At 41.3% G+C, this 25,768-nt stretch overlaps 1 protein-coding gene across 1 annotated transcript; it reads left to right on the forward strand.

The window, feature by feature from the left end:
• The first annotated feature begins 143 nt into the window (after positions 1 to 143).
• On the forward strand, positions 144 to 25,507 carry LOC137270062 (synaptotagmin-A-like). Its single transcript, XM_067803873.1, has 6 exons — positions 144 to 349; positions 16,666 to 16,866; positions 16,982 to 17,154; positions 17,915 to 18,436; positions 21,125 to 21,242; positions 22,059 to 25,507. Exons 2-6 carry the CDS (start codon positions 16,695 to 16,697, stop codon positions 22,370 to 22,372), a joined length of 1,299 nt encoding a protein of 432 aa, XP_067659974.1. The 5' UTR covers positions 144 to 349; positions 16,666 to 16,694; the 3' UTR covers positions 22,373 to 25,507.
• The last annotated feature ends 261 nt before the right edge of the window (positions 25,508 to 25,768 follow it).

Genomic DNA, 25,768 nt, shown 5'->3' on the forward strand with positions numbered 1-25,768 from the left:
CAATTATTTCATACTGTTTGTTGACTGAGAACCGCACATATGCCATCTAACATTCCCTCACGCTACAGCACACAGTGACACAGGATTCAACGACCCATCTGTTTCTAGATATACTAGTATTGAACTTGCAACAGCTGCCTCGAGGACCGCCGACTTTAGTCGCCCATCAGCTAGGCCGCCATATTGGCTTCGGAAGGATCTCAAAAGTCCTCTGCACACTACGAGTTTCCCTCATGGCCTGGATGTTCTTGTCCTGGGATAGAAGTTGTGGTGCACGAGAATGACGGATCTGCTGAATCCACTGTTAGTTGGAGATACATGTTCCACGGATATTCGACTATAAGTGCAGGTAAGTTGAAAATCTTGAGTAACATCGTTTAGACTGGCTTGCAAGGATTCAATGACCTTTGAACAGACGTGTGACAAAGTGACATGCGACTCAGCATGTTTTCTGAAATCATTCTCCCTTGTCTATTAGACGAGCTATCATAAAAATAACTCTTTTACATGTTGATCCATTTGGCAACATTTGTCTCTTAGTATATGGTACACTACAAGACTTGAAATCAAGTACCCTTGTTTACTGACACTGAACTAAGGAATACACCAGCCACATAGAACGGCCTACATGATCTAAACTGATATCATGGACAACGATCCACTCGTGGATCATGCAATTAACACAGCCAGTCCATCCGATCTTTTAGTTCACCTCTGATGACAGGTATAGATGACTGTGGGTTCCAACCCTATAACCAAATCTGATTAGTGAAACGTCTCAGTCAAGAGGGCTTAGGGTCAGTTGTTATGTCACCGGTAGCATATGTATTTTACATATCTCAAATGACAGTTTGGTGGTTTCCTAGGACAAAATATATCATAAGCTCTACAAATGAAGCAGTTTGCAGAGAACCAGTGTCTCGGTGTTACATGAGGTGATGAATACAAGGTATAAGTAGAGGTGAAGAACGGGTAACACAATCACCCGTCAAGGGTTAGGGTTAGGATTGGGGTTGCCTTTGGAGGGAGACAATTCCACTTGGTTTGGATACATTATCCTTTAAAGGACAAGGGTGTTTTATCTTGTTTCGTGGTGTCATTGCTAGTATCCAGTGATCCATTCATGGAGTTTTCGCCACTATTCATCTACTATTGATAAAGTGATCGCCCTGACCCGACAGTGTCAGCTTGTCTATATGTGACGGAATGATTCAGCTAATCGCTACAGTCTCAGCGGTGGAGGTTAAGGACAACGATAACCGTTTATGGGGTTTAATATGTAAAATATCAATAACCTAACGTTTCTTCACATCCACACAACGCTTCTGAGGATCATGTTCCACGTGCCTTAAAATATCATGGAGTTGGTTCGTTTTGCTCTACAATATAGAATAATACATGAAAAAGGAGGAGCGCCCAGATCATGATTACAGATACACAAAGAGGTATCGAGTGGAGGTACCGGAAAAGAATGACAAAGTGTTGCATGGTACACGATGTGTTCGCAGCTAGATATTTGTGTGCAAACAACACAGATCCATAGATGCGCAGTAAAACTAGGGACAAGTTTGCTTAATGCTTCATGCATAGTCAAACATGTTGTTTTGAGTTAGTTCTGTGACGTTGGGTGTAGATACTAACACCATTATCATACAGGTGATGCAAGTTGCACACATTGTAGTAAAGAAGTCGTGTATCCACTGAGCTACTATATTGACGAAGCTACCATCGTTCATCGCACCAAGATCAATATGCAACTCATGGAAATGATGACAACACAGTTTTAGGACTTTCTTCCATGTCTTACATTGACGGAGCTGATAAATACAACATAAGGAGGTCCAACAAAATCATTGTGTTCTCACTTCCGATCTCAGCGAGGGCATTGTTTGGCTGTGAAAACCTGTTATATCAATGTCTCCTAGATACTGTAGATCCACAAGTGCAAATGCAGAACATCTTTGCGCTTTGTGATCTACACACACAATAATCTTCCTCAACACGTTCATCAACAGCAACTGTACCACGCTCATCAACAGTAACTGTATCACGCTCATCAAGAGTAACAGTATCACGCTCATCAAGAGTAACTGTATCACGCTCATCAACAGTAACTGTATCACGCTCATCAACAGCAACTGTATCACGCTCATCAACAGTAACTGTATCACGCTCATCAACAGTAACTGTATCACGCTCATCAACAGTAACTGTATCACGCTCATCAACAGCAACTGTATCACGCTCATCAACAGTAACTGTATCACGCTCATCAACAGCAACTGTATCACGCTCATCAACAGCAACTGGATCACGCTCATCAACAGCAACTGTATCACGCTCATCAACAGTAACTGTATCACGCTCATCAACAGCAACTGTATCACGCTCATCAACAGTAACTGTATCACACTCATCAACAGTAACTGTATCACGCTCATCAACAGTAACTGTATCACGCTCATCAACAGTAACACTGGATCACGCTCATCAACAGTAACTGTATCACGCTCATCAACAGTAACTGCATCACGCTCATCAACAGTAACTGTATCACGCTCATCAACAGCAACTGTATCACGCTCATCAACAGTAACACTGGATCACGCTCATCAACAGTAACTGTATCACGCTCATCAACAGTAACTGTATCACGCTCATCAACAGTAACACTGGATCACGCTCATCAACAGTAACTGTATCACGCTCATCAACAGTAACTGTATCACGCTCATCAACAGTAACTGTATCACGCTCATCAACAGTAACTGGATCACGCTCATCAACAGTAACACTGGATCACGCTCATCAACAGTAACTGTATCACGCTCATCAACAGTAACTGTATCACGCTCATCAACAGTAACTGTATCACGCTCATCAACAGTAACTGTATCACGCTCATCAACAGTAACTGTATCACGCTCATCAACAGTAACTGTATCACGCTCATCAACAGTACCTGGATCACGCTCATCACAATCATGGCTATATATCTGTCAACCCAATCCTGTTCTCCGTATTGCACGGATCGGGATATCATGCATGTAATTGGAATATGTCTGTAATGCCATGCAATAACCCAAACCATACAATCTACATAATACAGTTTATCGACATTCACATGACTGCAAGCATGAAACAGCCGGAATGTAATTAATAACGTATATGGGTCTCATTTGTGTGTCGATTGAACGGGATGTTTGCATTATTTCCAGACAGACCACACCGTGGTTAAAACAAACGTTACTGCAGCATGCCGAATAGTACTTTCGGATAATGTGTAGTCATGGTCCATTATGACAATATGTATTCATGGTACATGACGACAATATATCGTCATGCAATGTGTATTCATGGTACATGACAGCAATGTGTATTCATGCAATGTGTATTCATGGTACATGACGCCAATGTGTATTCATGGCACATGACGGCAATGTGTATTCATGCAATGTGTATTCATGGTACATGACGCCAATGTGTATTCATGGCACATGACAGCAATGTGTATTCATGCAATGTGTATTCATGGTACATGACGCCAATGTGTATTCATGGTACATGACAGCAATGTGTATTCATGCAATGTGTATTCATGGTACATGACGCCAATGTGTATTCATGGCACATGACGGCAATGTGTATTCATGCAATGTGTATTCATGGTACATGACGCCAATGTGTATTCATGGCACATGACAGCAATGTGTATTCATGCAATGTGTATTCATGGTACATGACGCCAATGTGTATTCATGGTACATGACAGCAATGTGTATTCATGCAATGTGTATTCATGGTACATGACGCCAATGTGTATTCATGGTACATGACAGCAATGTGTATTCATGCAATGTGTATTCATGGTACATGACGCCAATGTGTATTCATGGCACATGACGGCAATGTGTATTCATGGTACATGAGGGAAAGTGTATTCATCTATGTTAAAATATCAGTTCCAATTCCCGTTTCACTTAGCCCACCTTCGCTACTCCCCCGGAAATGGGACGTGTTCAGGTCGCCCATGATTAAACCAAGTGTTCACCAATGTTGACCCTGCTTCCTGTGACTCGGAGTGTCATGCGGGAGTGTGACCTACATCGGAAATGTCAGGACTTAGCTTAGTCGCAGATGAATATTTGAGGTTCCTGATTTGGCGATAATGTTAGTGCTCACCCTAAAACTGACATTTGGGTAATAGTTTTTTATTATGCAATGGAGAGTGTAATCGGTGAAATAAGGAATCTGAAAAACTTGGTATGAAAATCTGATAAATTTGCAAATTAGGGTCAATGCACAAATTACAGATTTTCTGTTGAAAACAGGCGGACGTTGTTGTGCTTTTAGACAGAAAGATCTCATAATAAGCTAGAGTTATGTTTGCACCGTGTGAGCAACTAGTCACAGTTATATGCCGCCGTCGTAGACCACGGTATATTCCCTGAGTGACCATCGTCCTATTACATAATAGGGGAATACAATGGGCACTCAGGGACAAATGCCTAGTGGTAATTAAAAGTGGTGGGCACTCAGGGACAAATGCATAGTGGTAATTAAAAGTGGTGGGCACTCAGGGACAAATGCATAGCGGTAATTAAAAGTGGTGGGCACTCAGGGACAAATGCATAGCGGTAATTAAAAGTGGTGGGCACTCAGGGACAATGTGAGATGAGCAATTAAGAGCAATAATCAGAATAGCAGTAAGGGATTAGTTACTCTACCAGTTAGATACCAGAACAGGGATATTATGTCAAGAGAGTAACCGGTAAAAGGAATTAACTACTGTATCGGGAGAAGGATGTTGTATTGATTTACTGGCAATAATCAACTGAGTAAAGGTGAGAGAGGGAGAAAGAACATGGATGTTGTTTTGTTTATTTAGTGGTTAAACAACTACAGTGTCAAATGATTAGAGGTAAAAGGGTTAAACAACTACAGTGTCAAGTGATTTACAGGTAAAAGGGTTAAACAACTACAGTGTCAAGTGATTTACAGGTAAAAGGGTTAAACAACTACAGTGTCAAGTGATTTACAGGTAAAAGGGTTAAACAACTACAGTGTCAAGTGATTTACAGATAAAAAGGTTAAACAACTACAGTGTCAAGTGTTTTAGAGGTAAAAGAGTTAAACAACTACTGTGCGAGAGAAGCGTTAACTACTTAATCAGGAGAGGGATGTTGTTGTGTTGATTTTCCGGTAATAGTCAAGTGAGTTCAGGTGAGAGAGATGACAGAAAGATGTTGTAGTGAAATTGTATACAGATATAGATATGAAATAGCAGATAGACATGTAGCGTTCTCATATGCCATGGACAACCCTTGTATATCGTCTATAGTCACTGTACCCGTCATTCCTTGCCTGAACTGTTTTGCCTATTGCCTGATGAAAGGGCAATTACCTACAATTAAAGATTAAGTGTGAGGAACTAAATCTATCATTTTCTCTTGTAAATGTCATTGTGGATTTGAAATGGCTGCCCATAACGTTGTACGTTCACTCCTTCCTTCCAACGTCAAGGCGTGCTTGTTTCACTTTGGACAGTCCTTATGGCGTCAGCGCCGTTTTACCTGTTCCTCAAGTCATGACTGGTTGTGAGCTTGTATTTACACATACCCCAGATGTTCCCAAGTGTGAAGAATTCAACAAGTACGTCTTGAATACATGGATCACTGGACAGTTCGTTTCTGGGCAAAAATCGTAGACGACCTTTCACCTTGACGTACAGCTATTCTTACGCGATTGATCGGTTATCTTCACATAAACAGAAGTACGATGCGTCCTTTTTAAAGAGTAATTTAAGAATAACATTATGTAGTAACGAGATTATTAACCTCGTGTAACATTGATATCATATCGCAGGAATAAACCATATCTATTATGATCGTCAAAACCTCGCAAAACAAATTGTTGATCTTCATCTGTGATATCAATGATATGGATACACACTCGGGTAATAATCCGTGTTGCTTAATACGTTGCCCTCGCTTAACGGATCATTTTTGCCTGGCTGATTACATTACACATTATTGGCACGGTGTGGGGTTTATTATGCATAATGACTGAGCCGTTTATTATTGCTGGCACATGTGTACAAGACTACGCCCTGGAATATAATTCCTCCAAAAGTTCAACATTCATATTCGGTAATTATCGATATCCTATCAGTCGTATAGATATACGAGTAAGGAATTTCCTGACAGTGAAATACACAATTCTCGGTTCCTTTGTTTCCGAAATAAACATACAGTTTGTAAATCATTGCACATTACACTAATGAGTGCTTATATATTTATTATAATTAGGATAGGACTAAACACACGAGTAGTGAATGCACTAAATATTTCTGAGACTGATATTGTACTTACATTATAATTAGGATAGGACTAAACACACGAGTAGTGAATGCACTAAATATTTCTGAGACTGATATTGTACTTACATTATAATTGATATTGTACTTACATTATAATTTAAGGGTGTAACCATTCACCAATGCACCGGTGCATCGTCGGCAACCTTTGCAGTATGCAATACCCGATTCATATTACCTTACATCAACTTGATTACTATTTTGAGTTTTAACACATTTGTCGCTTGTGTTTTATACGCAAAACAGCAAATATGACTTGTTGAGACTGAATGATGGGTAGCTGGCTGATTGGTAGTTGACCTTTATCTACTATAAAATCTAACAGAAATGACTTCGAATATTTGTTTGGACGTTTTTCAGTGAACTATGGTTCCAACATCAAACAACTTACCATCAATTATACATACAGAGAGTGTACTTACATTATTATTAGTTTATGAGTAATATATGATTGTACTGATAATTATACATACAGAGATTGTACTTACATTATTATTAGTTTATGAGTAATATATGATTGTACTGATAATTATATATACAGAGATTGTACTTACATTATTATTAGTTTATGAGTAATATATGATTGTACTGATAATTATATATACAGAGATTGTACTTACATTATTATTAGTTTATGAGTAATACATGATTGTACTGATAATTATATATACAGAGATTGTACTTACATTATTATTGGTTTATGAGTAATACATGATTGTACTGATAATTATATATACAGAGATTGTACTTACATTATTATTAGTTTATGAGTAATACATGATTGTACTGATAATTATATATACAGAGATTGTACTTACATTATTATTATTTTATGGGTAATATATGATTGTACTGATAATTATATATACAGAGATTGTACTTACATTATTATTAGTTTATGAGTAATATATGATTGTACTGATAATTATATATACAGAGATTGTACTTACATTATTATTATTTTATGGGTAATATATGATTGTACTGATAATTATATATACAGAGATTGTACTTACATTATTATTAGTTTATGGGTAATATATGATTGTACTGATAATTATATATACAGAGATTGTACTTACATTATTATTAGTTTATGAGTAATATATATACTAAAAATTGTACTGATGTACCGATGATCTTACATGCAGATATTGTTATCAGTTCTGGAGTAAAGGATGTACTGATGATCTTATATACAGATATTGTTATCAGTTATGAAGTAAAGGATGTACTGATGATCTTATATACAGATATTGTTTTTAAGTTGTTATCAGTTTAGGAGTAATGGATGTACCGATGATCTTACATTCAGATATTGTTATCAGTTCTGGAGTAAAGGATGTACTGATGATCTTATATACAAATATTGTCATCAGTTCTGGAGTAATAGATGTACTGATGATCTTATATACAAATATTGTTATCAGTTCTGGAGTAATAGATGTACTGATGATCTTATATACAGATATTGTTATCAGTTATGGAGTAAAGGATGTACTGATGATCTTATATACAGATATCGTTTTTACGTTGTTATCAGTTTAAGAGTAATGGATGTACCGATGATCTTACATTCAGATATTGTTATCAGTTCTGGAGTAATAGATGTACTGATGATCTTATATACAGATACTGTTATCAGTTCTGGAGTAAAGGATGTACTGATGATCTTATATACAGATATTGTTATCAGTTCTGGAGTAATGGATGTACTGGTGATCTTATATACAGATACTGTTATCAGTTCTGGAGTAAAGGATGTACTGATGATCTTATATACAGATATTGTTATCAGTTCTGGAGTAAAGGATGTACTGATGATCTTATATACAGATATTGTTATCAGTTCTGGAGTAATAGATGTACTGATGATCTTATATACAGATATCGTTATCAGTTCTGGAGTAATGGATGTACTGATGATCTTATATACAGATACTGTAATCAGTTCTGGAGTAAAGGATGTACTGATGATCTTATATACAGATATTGTTATCAGTTATGGAGTAATCAATGTACTGATGATCTTATATAGAGATATTGGTATCAATTCTGGAGTAAACACCTGTATTGTTGGCTCCGTGATACAGAGCCACACGGGAACATGGAGGACATTACCCCATCAATAATGCCAGTCATCATAAATCATCTCCAATACCCCTTCTTAAGTTTCGGATATATATGTTGTGTATATCTAACGAGGATGCGAATCATAACCCTGAAATTAGCTCGGCGTTGTATGACTGATAGATGAATCACGTGGTTTCTTTATCAATGCGATGATGAACATTTATGGCAGGATCATTAATGAAATATCCCATGTAATAAATATAAATAATCATGTTATTAGCTTTTCTCATAATGCCTGACACGTTTATGCCGATGAATTATTATGTTAAATGTGGCATTATCACTGTCTTCATTCATACACGTACACTCCAGGGCCAATGTGGCATTATCACTGTCTTCATTCATACACGTACGCTCCAGGGCCAATGTGGCATTATGACTGTCTTCATTCATACACGTACACTCCAGGGCCAATGTGGCATTATCACTGTCTTCATTCATACACGTACGCTCCAGGGCCAATGTGGCATTATGACTGTCTTCATTCATACACGTACACTCCAGGGCCACTCCACACTAACTATGGTTGACGTAAGAAGATGGGCAGCTGCTTTTAATGCGACTTTTCGGTACAGGTGATATACAGGTGGGTCTGGTAGGCTTACACAGATGCACACCATACTAAATATCATAGCGGAAAGAGACGAAGTCGGCCGAATGGACCTTATGGATGTCGGGACCAGTGATGTTTTTCATTGATAGTTGTTTAATGTCGGACCCAGGAATATTTCAACAGAAACAATCGATTATGGGGACAATGACGACTGTGAAAGAACTAGTTGATTAAAGTGAGTTGATACGAGTCTGTTGAAGATATTGAGTTTAGTTTTATACTGCTTTCAGTGTTATCACATATATCATGTTTAAATGTTTTATACTTAACGAAGTCTTTGTAAAGACATGCCGTGTTTATTGATAACTGATAACGCCTTCTTTAGGGAACGACACGACTTTTTTAGGTATAACACATACAAACAAAGCCCAACAAGTTCGTCAACATCGTGACAGCTGTCGGTATAGTTTGCAGGTTTTGCATTATTCAGACGGACGAGGGATCCGTTAAAGGGGCACTGATGCGGAGCATTTTCCGTGGACTGGTGTAAACTTTTGTTATTGTTTTTCTCCCGTGAGTACCCGGATGATATCCCAGAATTCGTGACTGGTTCGTGACCTCTGCTGCGCAGTCCGTAAGCGCAATTGATAGTTTAATTATTGACAGATCAACTGAGGTGAAGTCAATTGTACTTCATTACAAATGTATTATGAAAACAAATGAAACACTTTGAAGGTTAATCATCTGCCAGTGGTAGAAATGGTAAAAAACTATTAGGACGGAAAAATAACGAAGTCAATGTACGTCTCTATATTTTGTCTCATAACCCTAATTAGTTTATTGTCATATTTGTATGATTCTGAAAATTAATAAAAGAACACACGATTTGCTTATACTCATAGTAAATTTCTAACATAACAGCAATATTTATACATTGTATAGATTGCCAATGTGGATCCTATTTCACACACATACGCGATCTAGTGTGTGTTTTCTGTCATACAGATTCTGCTGAATGCTGCAACAAATAAATTAAAACAAAATGCAAATAATGAACGTAAAACAGACTAATTTTATAGCAACAGTGTCAGGCTACTACCTTGTTCAGGAATGTATCCATCAATATCCACGTAAAAGAAATCGTATTCCATTCATCTGCAGCTGGTAAATAATCCTGCTCTGTGTCGCGTGTCTTACAACTGTCTCATTTGCGAAAAAGTAACACATCGTTTCACGTCTTTCGTTGGTGAAAACTAGATAAACCTCTCATTGGTCTCTCAAGATAGCACACCTGGCAACTAATTGTATGATGTCCACTATTCTAAGTAATTTAGTTGACCAATATTGAGCAATCAATCAATCAACGCAAGAGTGGTTAATTCTTTGAAGGGAGGATGTTGTTTTTGCACTCACACTTTACGACAGGGTGTAGTCATCTACACACACTGCCTTTTGACAAATCCGCTAGAAGAACAAAAGTAATTAATCAATCAGTGTCTTATCGGTTAATCCTTTGATCGATGTTTGTTTTTGTAACTCAGGTGATAAACCCTCTTGCATCACTTACATGCACATATTACATAACATACAATACATTTGCCATTACAGACCTTAATTTATAATGTTGAGTATTTACTCCAGACAGGAGAAATGCCAAATGGGAACCTTTGTTGAGTAACCGAAGTGGTGTTGCTACTAATTATACCTGTTATAAATTCATGAATTGACCATCAAGAGAATGATGACAAATAACACGTGTAGGTTTACACCATCAAACGCGAGTTACAGCAAGGAGGATGTAATCTCTGTGTCGCATGCAGCCTGAAAACACTTATGGGCCGAAACTGTTTTGAGGATACCAACGGAATTTCGTTACATAAGGAATACACACAGGCATTTGCTGTGTACTTTGGTAAATAAGTGAAATAAGTTTTTTTTACGTAAGACAATTTTCAGATTTCTCTACCAAAGCCAAGGTCATCGTATTTTTGTTTACGAATTCAAATAAATCAACTGTGTGTTTTATTATCATAAATAATAAACCATTGTAGCTACCATAGCTACCAAAATTTACGTATGCTGTTTGTTATCACAGCTCAACCAACACTCAAAACTACCTAAATATACAGCTTTGCAATCTTCCGTACTGAAACAAATGGCTTGCTACGTGCCTGTAGACATCATATTTTCATGTAACATGATTAAATATCGAGGTTAAAAACACAGAAATAGGATCAAATTGGATCAGTAAGTATACCATCCAAGCATCCGAAAAGAACTACACTGCTGGGATATATGGTTACGATCAGACAAGGAATATCATGGATATTTTTAAACAAATGGCATGTGATGGGCATCCGGCCTCCTGACTGTTTAAGTGAAGAAATTTTGCTAATATGGACAGGAGCCCAGTTCCTTTGTCCGTCACAGTCGAAGGAGTGGGCGCTGACCAATTTGCGGTCTGCTTTCGTAATTAGACCGTTGGCGAGAAGCATTATTCGCTCCGCATCAGTGCCCCTTTAAGTCAGGTGCACTGCACCACATCATCTGTACACCCACATAATATTGACATAGACCTTTCTGTTTAGCACACGTACTTAGTGTCATTCTAATTTTCAGATTGTTTGAACAACCGGTAGCGTAAACGAAAATCAATATCCCAGTGACGTAGGTCTACATAAGCTAAAGATTATTTAATAGATTTCATTCAAAATACTCCAAACGTCTAAGTATTTCATTGACAGGAATTCTACAGTAATACATATGCTGCCAAAAGTCGACATTTCTCGACAAAAAGAAACTAAAACCTTGTTTTCAGACGTATAGTGCATGTATTACTTAAATAATCAACACCTATAATTAATACTTTGTTCAAACTTAACGCAAGACACTGTCACTGACCGAGGTTTTCGTCTGTGAGACACATGAAAGAGTAGAATGTCGAAGTGGAGGTCAGCTGTTCTCAATAACGTGTATGATCTCCATGAGAGTCCAGAACTGCCTTGCATCAGTGCTCAGTGGACGTAGAGTGAGTCAGGACCCCAAGTGTGCGGCTGCAGCTGTAGCGTGGACGAAGTCGGCGTCAGGACCCCGTGTGTGCAGCTGCTGCTGTAGCGTGGACGTACAGGAGTCATGACCCCGAGTGTGCAGCTGCAGCTGTAGCGTGGACGTAGAGGGAGTCAGGACCCCACGTGTGCAGCTGCAGCTGTAGCGTGGACGTAGAGTGATTCAGGACCCCATGTGTGCAGCTGCAGCTGTAGCGTGGACGTAGAGTGAGTCATGGCCCGAGTGTGCAGCTGCAGCTGTAGCGTGGACGTACAGGAGTCAGGACCCCGAGTGTGCAGCTGCAGCTGTAGCGTGGACGAAGTGGGAGTCAGGACCCCGAGTGTGCAGTTGCAGCTGTAGCGTGAACGAAGAGTGAGTCAGGACCCCACGTGTGCAGCTGCAGCTGTAGCGTGGACGTAGAGTGAGTCATGGCCCGAGTGTGCAGCTGCAGCTGTAGCGTGGACGTAAAGGGAGTCAGGACCCCACGTGTGCAGCTGCAGCTGTAGCGTGGACGAAGAGTGAGTCATGGCCCCGAATGTGCAGCTGTAGCGTGGATGAAGTGGGAGTCAGGACCCCACTGCTATAGCATGGACGAAGAGTGAGTCAGGACACCACGTGTGCAGCTGGACGTATAGCGTGGACGTGGAGTGAGTCAGGACCCCGAGTGTGCAGCTACAGCTGTAGCTTGGACGAAGTGGAAGTCAGGACCCCGTGTGTGCAGTTGCAGCTGTAGCGTGGACGAAAAGTGAGTCATGACCCCGAGTGTGCAGTTGCAGCTGTGGCGTGGACGAAGAGTGAGTCAGGACCCCACGTGTGCAGCTGCAGCTGTAGCGTGGACGTAGAGTGAGTCAGGACCTCCAATGTGCAGCTGGAGGTGTAGCGTGGACGTAGAGTGAGTCAGGACCCCACGTGTGCAGCTGCAGCTGTAGCGTGGACGTAGAGTGAGTCAGGACCTCCAATGTGCAGCTGGAGGTGTAGCGTGGACGAAGAGTGAGTCAGGACCCCGAGTGTGCAGCTACAGCTGCAGCGTGGACGGAGTGGGAGTCAGGACCCCAAGTGTGCAGCTGCAGCTGTAGCGTGGACGTAGAGTGAGTCAGGACCTCCAATGTGCAGCTGGAGGTATAGGGTGGACGTGGAGTGAGTCAGGACCCCGAGTGTGCAGCTGCAGCTGTAGCGTGGACGTAGAGTGAGTCAGGACCCCACGTGTGCAGCTGCAGCTGTAGCGTGGACGTAGAGTGAGTCAGGACCTCCAATGTGCAGCTGGAGGTGTAGAGTGGACGTGGAGTGAGTCAGGACCCCGTGTGTGCAGCTGCAGCTGTAGCGTGGACGTAGAGTGAGTCAGGACCCCACGTGTGCAGCTGCAGCTGTAGCTTGGACAAAGTGGGAGTCAGGACCCCGTGTGTGCAGCTACAGCTGTATCGTGGACGTAGAGTGAGTCAGGACCCCACGTGTGCAGCTGCAGCTGTAGCGTGGACAAAGTGGGAGTCAGGACCCCGTGTGTGCAGCTACAGCTGTAGCATGGACGAAGAGTGAGTCAGGACCCCGAGTGTGCAGCTACAGCTGTAGCGTGGACGGAGTGGGAGTCAGGACCCCGTGTGTGCAGCTGCAGCTGTAGCGTGGACGTAGAGTGAGTCAGGACCTCCAATGTGCATCTGGAGGTGTAGCGTGGACGTGGAGTGAGTCAGGACCCCGAGTGTGCAGCTGCAGCTGTAGCGTGGACGTAGAGTGAGTCAGGTTCCCACATGTGCAGCTGCAGCTATAGCGTGGACGTAGAGTGAGTCATGGCCCCGAGTGTGCAGCTGTAGCGTGGATGAAGTGGGAGTCAGGACCCCACTGCTATAGCATGGACGAAGAGTGAGTCAGGACCCCACGTGTGCAGCTGGACGTATAGCGTGTACGTGGAGTGAGTCAGAACCCCGAGTGTGCAGCTACAGCTGTAGCTTGGACGAAGTGGGAATCAGGACCCCGTGTGTGCAGCTGCAGCTGTAGCGTGGACGTAGAGTGAGTCAGGACCCCGAGTGTGCAGTTGCAGCTGTAGCGTGGACGTAGAGTGAGTCAGGACCCCACGTGTGCGGCTGCAGCTGCGGCGTGTGTCAGGACCCCACGTGTGCAGCTACAGCTGTAGCGTGGACGTAGAGTGAGTCAGGACCCCACGTGTGCAGCTGCAGCTGCGGCGTGTGTCAGGACCCCACGTGTGCAGCTACAGCTGTAGCGTGGACGTAGAGTGAGTCATGACCCCGAGTGTGCAGCTGTAGCGTGGATGAAGTGGGTGTCAGGACCCCGTGTGTGCAGCTGCAGCTGTAGCGTGGACGTAGAGTGAGTCAGGACCCCACGTGTGCAGCTGCAGCTGTAACGTGGACAAAGTGGGAGTCAGGACCCCGTGTGTGCAGCTACAGCTGTAGCATGGACGAGGAGTGAGTCAGGACCCCGAGTGTGCAGCTACAGCTGTAGCGTGGACGGAGTGGGAGTCAGGACCCCGTGTGTGCAGCTGCAGCTGTAGCGTGGACGTAGAGTGAGTCAGGACCCCGAGTGTGCAGTTGCAGCTGTGGCGTGGACGAAGAGTGAGTCAGGACCCCGAGTGTGCAGCTGCAGCTCTAGCGTGGACGTAGAGTGAGTCAGGACCCCACGTGTGCAGCTGGATGCACATGCATCGTGGAGCTCAGAGCTATATGAGTGGCCTTATCATTATAATACGAAAGCAGTAGTATACTCTTGGGATTGTTAGAGTGCTTGATCCTACATCACCGTTTACATGTGAACACTTGATAGCATAACTCATCCGTGCAGACTACTGTGGCTGAATATAGGCTGTTGCTGTTGCTGTTGCTGTTGTTGTGTATACACATGTGACTTAATACCCTTTTCTTAATACCTTTGTTGTTGTGTAATGCACTGATTGAAGGACCTCATCTCGCACAAATATTGACTCTTGAAACAAACATGATGTATATATTGAGTATTGAAGTAAATGGGATGTGTCTGTTGACTATTGAAGCTAAATGGGAGTGTCTTTTGAAGCATACTCGGTTGATTGTGGGATTTTAGGGTTTGATGTGGATGGCTTCGTTGAGTTTGCGTTTAATGATTGTCAGCAAGAATGGTAATATCAGATGTCATATTGATGATTGGGGCCTGCTGTAATTTGGTCAGAGATGGCTGATACGTTGTCCATCACGCCTCCGACCAATCCATCCATCCATCCATCCATCTAGAGACTAGAAAGGAACTAAAAAAAGCGGGGGATCACAATTTTGTTATTTCTTAATAAAGCGAATGCGGGGTTAACAAGCTAGACACTGTTGATGCTTGGTAAGAAGAATACGATTTGTGATACTTGTAAGTTCTCGGTACAGTGGTAAGTGAGTCTGTGAAAAACACTTGTCAGCAACATAAGGAGAATTCCTTCTACTTGTCAGTAACATAAGGAGAATTCCTTCTACTTGTCAGTAACATAAGGAGAATTCCTTCTACTTGTCAGTAACATAAGGAGAATTCCTTCTACTTGTCAGTAACATAAGGAGAATTCCTTCTACTTGTCAGTAACATAAGGAGAATTCCTTCTACTTGTCAGTAACATAAGGAGAATTCCTTCTACTTGTCAGTAACATAAGGAGAATTCCTTTTACTTGTCAGTAACATAAGGAGAATTCCTTCTACTTGTCAGTAACATAAGGAGAATTCCTTCTACTTGTCAGTAACATAAGGAGAATTCCTTCTACTTGTCAGTAACATAAGGAGAATTCCTCCCACTTGTCAGTTACAAAAGGTGAACTCCGTCCATTTGACAGTAACAAAAGATGAACTCCGTCCATTTGACAGTAAGAAAAGGTGAATTCCGTCCATTTGACAGTAACAAAAGGTGAATTCCGTCCATTTGACAGTAACAAAAGGTGACTTCCGGTTTAAGTAAACCTAGTAAACTTCACCACTGAGTCTAACAAAACCTAGTAGAAGGTCGTGTCAGGTAACCCTTGAGCGACCATGACCGTCCAATCAGACAAAGGCTACTATCGGATCGGAGGGACTTTCAAAATATTCAGGTCACTGACACAGATCTCTCCACAAACAAAAATTCACATATGTCACAGTTATTTGACCTGCAGTACATACGCCTAGGAGTTTCTGTTGACATTACCATTAGCTAATATTTCCGCAAGATGACATCCTTGAACATTTCCAAAAACACTATTTTCAGCAGTCTGTTTACTCATCGTTGTCATGGTTGTACGTACGCCGTGTGCATCACCCGGAAGCGAGCGTACGCTAAATAGCATTCGGAATCGTTCGGGTACGAATCTTTTCGAGATAAAAAGTTCAAAAGCTATGTGCGAATGTCCACTTTCGCGATTTGGTAAGCTGTCTTCTGATTGGTCAATCTCAAAGGTTACCTGACGCGACCTCCCATAACGTTTCGTTAGACACAGTAGTGGAGAGTAAAAGTACTGAAAATAAGTTTACTTAGACTAAGGTGAATCCCGTCCATTTAACAGTAACAAAAGGTGAATATCGTGCGCTTAACATAGATGGTGTGCTGAACACAACCACTTCCTCCTTCCAGGGCCAGATGGGCTGATATAGGACCAGAACATGTCAACAACCGAGGCTCCAGTTCTCTATCATCTGGAACCTTGGGACAAGCTTGTCATAGTAGCGGCAGCCATAACAGCTCTGTTTTTAGTTGGTATCCTGGTGTTCTGCGCAATCAGCCCCCTTTGTTGTCTCTACCACGTATGCCCCTGTAAAGATAAGGATGAAAGAGGTACGTATATATGTTAAATAAGACTGATATTCAATCGGCATGCACATCTATAAGATACAACCGGCAAATGGAAGCTCAAGAAATATCGCAAACAGAAGAGTGATTTCTGTTTCAGAGAAAAAGGACAAGGAGAAAGTTCCTGCTTATGGCTCAACGACAGGATCGCATTCTCCATACTACAAACAGTCAGAACAGCACAGTCTCTGGCAGCCTCTACAAACATTTAAAGACACGGATACTTCCGATTGGTCAGATTACAGTTCCCATGACGTCATTGAAATGAAACAGGTACCATATTATTTGCATGTTACATATATGAAAGATCCACACCAGTGATGTCAAGCATCAGCGTCTAACTCAAGTTCGAATAAATCATACCGCCACTCTCTGGAGTTGAAGACTTACCACTGCAGATAACAGAACCTGCAATATTGCAGACTAACCACTGGGGTCTGCATATCATAGAGCCTGCAAAATTACAGGCTAATCATGGGGTCTGCTGACAACAGAACCTGCAATATTACAGACTACCAACGGGGTCTGCAGACATTAGAACCGGCAATATTGCAGACTAACCACGGTAGGTCTGCAGATACCAGAACCTGCAATATTGCAGACTAACCACTGGGGTCTGCATATCATAGAGCCTGCAAAATTACAGGCTAATCATGGGGTCTGCTGACAACAGAACCGGCAATATTACAGACTACCAACGGGGTCTACAGACAGTAGAACCGGCAATACTGCAGACTACCCACGGGGTCTGCAGGTAATAGAGCCTGCAATATTGCAAATGTACCATGATGGTCTGTAGGTGGTCTGTAGAAAATGAGCCAGCTATATTGCACCAGACAGACCCGCGCTTGACATATTTACCAACGTCCTGAGAACAGTTTAGTCTGACAAGCCGCTCTATTTTTACGAAACAGAGCCCTTTGTTTTCCAAATTGCACCTCAAAAGTAATGAACATTGTAAACGTCATTTTGGGAACGCATTGTTTCTGAATCGGAACCATTGGTTTCCTAACTTTGATTGTATACATTTCAGGATCGTCACAAAGAACATGTCTTCAAACCTATTCGCAGTGAGCCACAGTCCCCTTCTTCCCAAACTGTCTTCCTTTTTCAAAAGGCTTCTCTTGTCTTTGGGCTAATGTACGACAGAGTCGACGGTAAGCTTACAATACGAGTCCAGAAGCTCAGCAACTTCTCAGTCACCGATCCTGATGGCGCCATGACACCTTATGTCAAAGTGAGACTATACCGGGCTCCGCGCAGCTTCTTTACCTTCAGGGGCAAGGCGAGTAGGGAGCAAGAGATGAACAATCTCGATGTGGAGTTCCAGACGAAGATACTACGCAGATCTACAGACCCAGCTTTCAACGAGATATTTGTTGTACCAATTGATGCAAATGAGATTCATCACTACACACTGAAGATGCTGGTGTGCGACTTTGACCGCTACACAAGGCATGTTGTAGTGGGCGAGGTGGCTGTGCCATTGTCACGGGTGGAGTGGACCACGCAGACGGAAGTGGCGTTTGATGAGCAGCTGCAGCCCCCTGTTGATGTAAGTTTGCATCCTAACGGTGATGGCTTGAAACACACTCTGGCAGCAATCAATCAGACCCTTAGACGTAGGTTTACGTACGGTAATGGTGATGGCTTGAAACACACCTCAGCAACAATCAATCAGACCCTTAGACGTAGGTTTACATACGATAATGGTGATGGCTTGAAACACACCCCAGCAACAATCAATCAGACCTTTAGACGTAGGTTTACATACGATAATGGTGATGGCTTGAAACACACTCTGGCAGCAATCAATCAGACGCTCAGACGTAGGTTTACACACAGTGATGGTGATGGCTTGAAACACACTCTTCAACAATTATGTCTGAGCATGATTGAATGTACTGCACACAACACTTTATAAGACAATCCGTTGATGTGTATGTTCCATACTAGTTAATGCAGTATAAGATTTTTGGATGTTGATTTACACTGTATTGAAGTCAAGTCAAAGTCAAAGATGTTCAAAAGTCAAAGAGAAGACGTCCATAAGAATGCAACACACGATTATCATCGATGATGAAAGTTTGAACCTCGACTCTGTTTGAAGTAATCTGATTCTGGCAGATGACGTCATGCACCCCGAGTAGTTGACTTTACACAATATCACATTTATCAGCTGATGAGAGAAAAAGAGAGGCTTGGTTTCTTGAGACTGGTTTGTGTGCACGTCATGTGGTCCAAGTGTGTATTTGTCACGATTCGTCGGGTTAGCACCGTGCCTACGACAACACTTGATCGACCACACCGACGGTCAAGATCCCGACCAAAGATCAGTCTCACTCGTTCTAGGAACATTTTCAAACCAGGGTAAAACAACAGCCACGACCATTTGTGGATGAAGGGGGTGATCAGTCCTCAAACAGTACAGCAGTGACTACGTACCTCAGTGACTGCCATATTGGTACAACTGAGGTACTGAGCATAACAGTCGTTTCCCACATGGCGGCAGGTCAGCGTCTCAACATGACCAATGTACGACCCCGATACTGCGAGAACCTCCTACAGAACATGTCATGCCGTGACCGTCTCCACATCAAGCGTTGACATGCCGGACGAAATGGGAAAATACTTTCCACAGGGGCTCAGCCCACGAGTTGGAATTCGCTTGGCAACGAACACTGCGTTAGATATGGCAAGCTTTCACAACGAGGGTCATCTTATCGTTGAGACGAAGATGTGCAGCTGTGCCTGACACAAATGATGGTCCTATTCATTACTGACATTGACTATGTGAGTCTTGAGCGGGTGTGAAATTTCAAATGTTAGCGTTAATTATGCACTAAATGATGATGTACAACGTTTCCATCTTGATTCACAGTTTCAGTGTCAAGAACAAGTTGATAAAAAGCTTTATTCTTGTGATGTGCTTCTAAAAGATGTCAGTGTAGTTACTGCAATATAACACTTTCAATCCATTCTTGCCATTATATGTCCTTATCATATGCCCTCGAATCCTGTGAAAGGCAATGGTATCGCACAGTCCGAGTGAAAACATCGAGGAATAGAATTATTTTTATGAAAAACGTCATGGACCTTTACTAGAAACTAGGTACGTTTTTCACCATCAATTTCCAGATTATTCATGGATGAACTATATTTACTTATCTACATGTGATTATCATGAATAATGAAATCCACTTCATGTCTGAATCTTCTGAGGTGTTATGTGCATGATACGGTTTAACGTAGATCACAGCTGGTGGAAGGGTTAACCCTAACCCTAACCCTAACGTAGATCACAGCTGGTGGAAGGGTTAACCCTAACCCTAACCCTGAGGTGTTATGTGCATGATACGGTTTAACGTAGATCACAGCTGGTGGAAGGGTTAACCCTAACCCTAACCCTAACGTAGATCACAGCTGGTGGAAGGGTTAACCCTAACCCTAACGTAGATCACAGCTGGTGGAAGGGTTAACCCTAACCCTAACCCTGAGGTGTTATGTGCATGATACGGTTTAACGTAGATCACAGCTGGTGGAAGGGTTAACCCTAACCCTAACCCTGAGGTGTTATGTGCATGATACGGTTTAACGTAGATCACAGCTGGTGGAAGGGTTAACCCTAACCCTAACCCTGAGGTGTTATGTGCATGATACGGTTTAACGTAGATCACAGCTGGTGGAAGGGTTAACCCTAACCCTAACCCTGAGGTGTTATGTGCATGATACGGTTTAACGTAGATCACAGCTGGTGGAAGGGTTAACCCTAACCCTAACCCTGAGGTGTTATGTGCATGATACGGTTTAACGTAGATCACAGCTGGTGGAAGGGTTAACCCTAACCCTAACCCTGAGGTGTTATGTGCATGATACGGATTAACGTAGATCACAGCTGGTGGAAGGGTTAACCCTAACCCTAACCCTGAGGTGTTATGTGCATGATACGGTTTAATGTATGCCGACCTCAGCACGGTTCATGTAGATCACAGCTGGTGGGAGGAGACCTAAACTGGAACACTGCACCAGCACATAAGGACTAGATAGAATATAGTGTTGAAACATGTTTGCCATTAGAAGCTACAGGTGCAGTATTGGATGGAATAGCAATAATTGTACAATATACTTTAGCGTACTTATGTGCATGCAGTAGAGGTCCTTTTCTATTCTTAACATTTATTTATGAACAAAACTTAACCCTGTCTTCGTTATATGCATGTTTGTTTTTGTATTTTTGCATCAGGAAAACCTCGGAGAAGTACAGATTGGGCTGATGTACTTGCCTACAGCAGAGAAATTGAGTCTGACCATCATTAAGGCACAGGGTTTGAAGATTATGGACCAGACAAAGGCATCTACAAGTAGGTTTACATGATACACGACCCTACAAAATTATTCTTCCCTCCTTCGTAGGTTTGTGCTAGGCGACTATTGTGTTGTGTTGTGCTGTGTACCGACAGACAGACCATGTGTTCTATAATGTACAAAGTAACTGAATATCAGTGAGTGATAGGACACAGTTTACCTTGTTTCTTGGCTCTGGATCCAGACCTGCAGGTGCTTCTCCTGTTACAATCAAACAGCTGTTTTCTATCCGAAAACACTGGGGCGTGCATGTTCCAAGGGACCACTGTACATGCAATATGATCTTACAAGCCCTGACAATGTGGCATGTGTACAGGCGTTGAGGGATATTGTCGTCTAGGTAGAAACAAGTGAGACAATGACATTGAATGACATATCTTACCTTACCACAGGGCACAGTATGACACTTTTCAAGGTCGAAACTTGTCACACTGTCGCATTGTCACCCTGTATAAAATGTTTAACTAAGGCATTAAAATGCCCGACAACACGACACACGGCAACCTTGATACTGAGACAAAACGTTTCACGGGTAACTACGGTTGTATTTGTAATAATGCGACAGCGGTCATTCAAAGTCCTCCTAGTGAGACATGCATTAAGCTGAGTACATGAATTCAGTCAAATACGACATTGTAACTCGTTGTATGCTGTTTTCGAAAAGTTAGCGTTTTGATTTTTATCAGTTACATCTAATACCATATAACCAATGTTGTTTCTCGATCATTCCACACGTTCAAGCATTCCTTATTATGAGATCTTTGCAGTTCAATGCCTCACACTAAAGTCACGCTGACGTGTATTTGTTTCAGATGCCTTTATGAAAGTTAATTTAATGTTTGATGGTCGTCCCATGAAGAAAACAAAGACATCGATACGTCTGAGTGACGTCAGTCCCGTGTTTAACGAGACTATGACATTTGACGTGCCTCACTATCAACTTGACAACGTGTACTTCAGCATCGCAGTCATCCATGTTGACAAAAACGCGGAAAAGCCGTCACGGGCTCTCATTGGTCGAATATATTTAGGCATGAACTTTGACTCCGATGCTCGTGCACAGTGGAACGAAATGACCCAAAATTCCAGGAAACAGGTGGCATGCTGGCACAAGCTACAGATCTGATCTTTTCTTGGATGCACTTGTGTTGTCCGTTATAGCAGTTCTGTATTTATATGTATTTATTGGCAGTGATTATTCGATGGGTCGAACTTCTAGTCAGTGCTTTAGAGACGATCAGACTTCAGACAATGTTATGTTTTATTATTATTATTGCTGTTATTGTTGCTGTTGCTGTTATAGTTCCAATAAGCAGAGGGACACATACCACTGTCACTCTTAGTTCACGCATTGTACATTGATGACACGGACACACACATCTGAAGAGCAGCACGTTCCCCCAGAAAGGCCTTCTGACTCTGAATGTTTGGTTACTTACATGCATGATATGTGTTCAAGTGAAACACACACATTATTATACAGACTATTTTTTGCGAAAGTGCAAACTTATGAAGCAACTTTGAAAACGATTCCTTGATTTTCGGTAATATGATTACATATCTAGCTTCACAAAGTAATTTATGAAATGAGTTATCGTGGTGGTCTAGTTTTAGGGTCTCTCAGTTGCTATTATTACCTATTAACCATTGTGTAGGAGAAAATATCAGCTGTCCTTGTCAGTCGTAATAAGCCACTGTTCGGTTATTTTAAGAGCGAATTTTAAAACAACAGACAACTGTTTCTCTCACTAATAAAGACGTAGCAGATGTTGTAGCATCATTTTGAAGTAAGACAGATGGTGTGACAGATAGATAGCGGAGATTATGCATTGTATTTATCGATGACTTTAACAAGGAACACATTTCAAACTGTTTGATAATATTAGTATCACGGAAGGTTATGAAGACAAAATACTTGAATGAACCCCAGCACAGAGCGGAACATTTATCCTGCGGTTGAGGGGATATATTCGTTTACAGGAAATTCGCCAAAATAAATAGTTTACAAATGCCAATGTTTTTGAAGGAAATATTATTTCCCCTCTCACCTACAACTCACATTGACCAGACCCACGTGTAGCCATGTTGGGATATAAGTTACTAACCCTAATCCTGTCCCAGATGGGGTATAATTTAGATGCTAATCATGTGACAATGTAGATGATTTGTGCCACGTATTATGATACTGTTGCTGTTTATACATTCAGCTATGTGATGATGTTGGCTTTGAACTGGAGTCTTGTGATACATGAAGCCTGGACTGATATCAAAATATGACATTAAACACTCGTCCGAGAATAGTCTGTTTCAACTATAGTGTTGACAACATCCATATTAATCAATGCACGCATTTGTCGTAATGTTGTATTTGGTTTATCATTCAAACTTCACATAGGTGTATAACCTGTAACGTGACAGCGGTTTGATCGGGACACGTGTACATAGAATAGTGATATAAATGCCGCCTGGATACAGCTTGAATGTGTCGTTTCACAGTTGTATGAATATTGTTCACGAAATCAATACATATATGTACACGCGCGAAGAAACGAATGAATAGCACGATATCTAGGTCACATTATTTCAAACGCGGAGTTATTTTCTGCTGATTTAAGCATTTCTGGTTATTCCGAAACCTTCAGTTAATGTTGCGTTTTGCAGATTTTTAAATATGAAATAGTAACATGACAATCGTTTTCCATGCACATTAAAATAATATTTTCATTCATAGTTTATGTGAAGTTTTAATAATATTGCATAGATCATTTATAATACAAACAGCATTTACTGAGATGGATTTCAGCGACATTTTCAACATTCTGACAGCACTCATCATCAGTAACTGCCCAGATTTTCATTAGTATGTAAATAATTTTAAAATTATTCACTACATTTGATTTAGCCAAAGAATGTCTAATGTTATTGGCATTTTACAAACCGACTGTGAAACAAACAACCTTGACACGTCTCAGCATTGAACACCCTCCTCCTCTTTCTTCTGTTTTCTTTTCCCGACAGGTTATGACCATACATGCGGTGATATATTCGGTTATTCATAGTTGTTATTTCGAGCAGCTAAAATAAGGGAACACCTTACTGTCTTCAAACAAACATACATGTACTTTTCGACGTTGAAACCTCAACTCCACACATGTATGTGCCAAGACGTACAACACAATGAGATAAAACATGCGAACATCAGGATAAGTAATTCCTTTTTGATTCCAAATGTCAAGGTTGTTTGAAATAGTTACACCAAATTCAAATCACAAATGATAATACGTTTTAAAACAGATTTCAAGTTGTTACATCTTTGGTTAAATTTCCTAATGTTTGCAAGACTTGACCACAACCATCAAATTATAAGAATAAATGTAATGTGAAAACGAATAATTATTTCAATTTGTCAGTTACTTTTTAACCATAATTTACTGTATATATACAGACGCTTTGAAACAATGAAGGTATTCCCTCTGGTGATGTAATAAAGGTATTTCCCCTGGTGATGTGTTGAAGGTATTTCCCCTGGTGATGTGTTGAAGGTATTTCCCTGGTGATGTGTTGAAGGTATTTCCCTTAGTGATGTGTTGAAGGTATTTCCCTGGTGATGTGTTGGTTGTTACTTGAGTTATATGCCTGTTAAAGCCGTCGCTAGTGTAGATGAACGAACCCTGATGGATGTTATCATACACAGATTACTGTATCTGTAGCTGAAACACACAGGTCGGTCCTGTCTTCCTTGATGCTAGAGGTGCTACGTATAGGTTTGTAGATATGTAAATTGTAATGAAACCCCAGGAACCTCATTCGAATCTTCAAGATTAAAGAATTTTCGAAAAAATGCATCTTAGGCCAGCTTCTTTTACAACCTTTTAAATCCTTCAACTAAAAAAACTCCAACAGCAAAGTACTGTTTTATTCAGCCGACCAGTAAACTGGTTACCTATGTTATTTAACCCAAACCCATGCAAAACACTCAAGTTACTTGAAACGAAACGAATCTGTCGCGATTCGTCCAAATTAGGTGATTCCTTAACTCTTCTGTACACCCACACTTTCAGTCAAGGGGCCCCTTAAAACATAACCTGAATACTGGGTGTTCCTGACGCACAGGTTCCAGAGTGTGCAGATTTCAGTGTATATGCAAAACAAGATGGCTGGGCATAGTGCAATATCCATGTATGAGATATTATTTGAAAACGTTGATTTGTATGTTGTAATCCGTGTAGCTGAGTATATGAAATAAAAAACACATATATTATACATTCGTTTTATCAAATATTCGTGATTATTTATTGCAGGCAGCGAATACCATGGTGTCTGGGAATGTACCATATGTACTTATATCCCGTGTGTGACAAAGTATACAGGGGTCATGTGTGACAACTTATAAAGGTCCTGTGGGTAATAACGTATACAGAGGTCATGTGTGACAACTTATAAAAGTCCTGTGGGTAATAACGTATACAGAGGTCATGTGTGACAACTTATAAAGGTCCTGTGGGTAATAACGTATACAGAG

The sequence above is a fragment of the Haliotis asinina genome, unplaced genomic scaffold, assembly GCF_037392515.1.
Source record: "Haliotis asinina isolate JCU_RB_2024 unplaced genomic scaffold, JCU_Hal_asi_v2 scaffold_30, whole genome shotgun sequence".
Lineage (NCBI taxonomy): Eukaryota > Metazoa > Mollusca > Gastropoda > Lepetellida > Haliotidae > Haliotis > Haliotis asinina.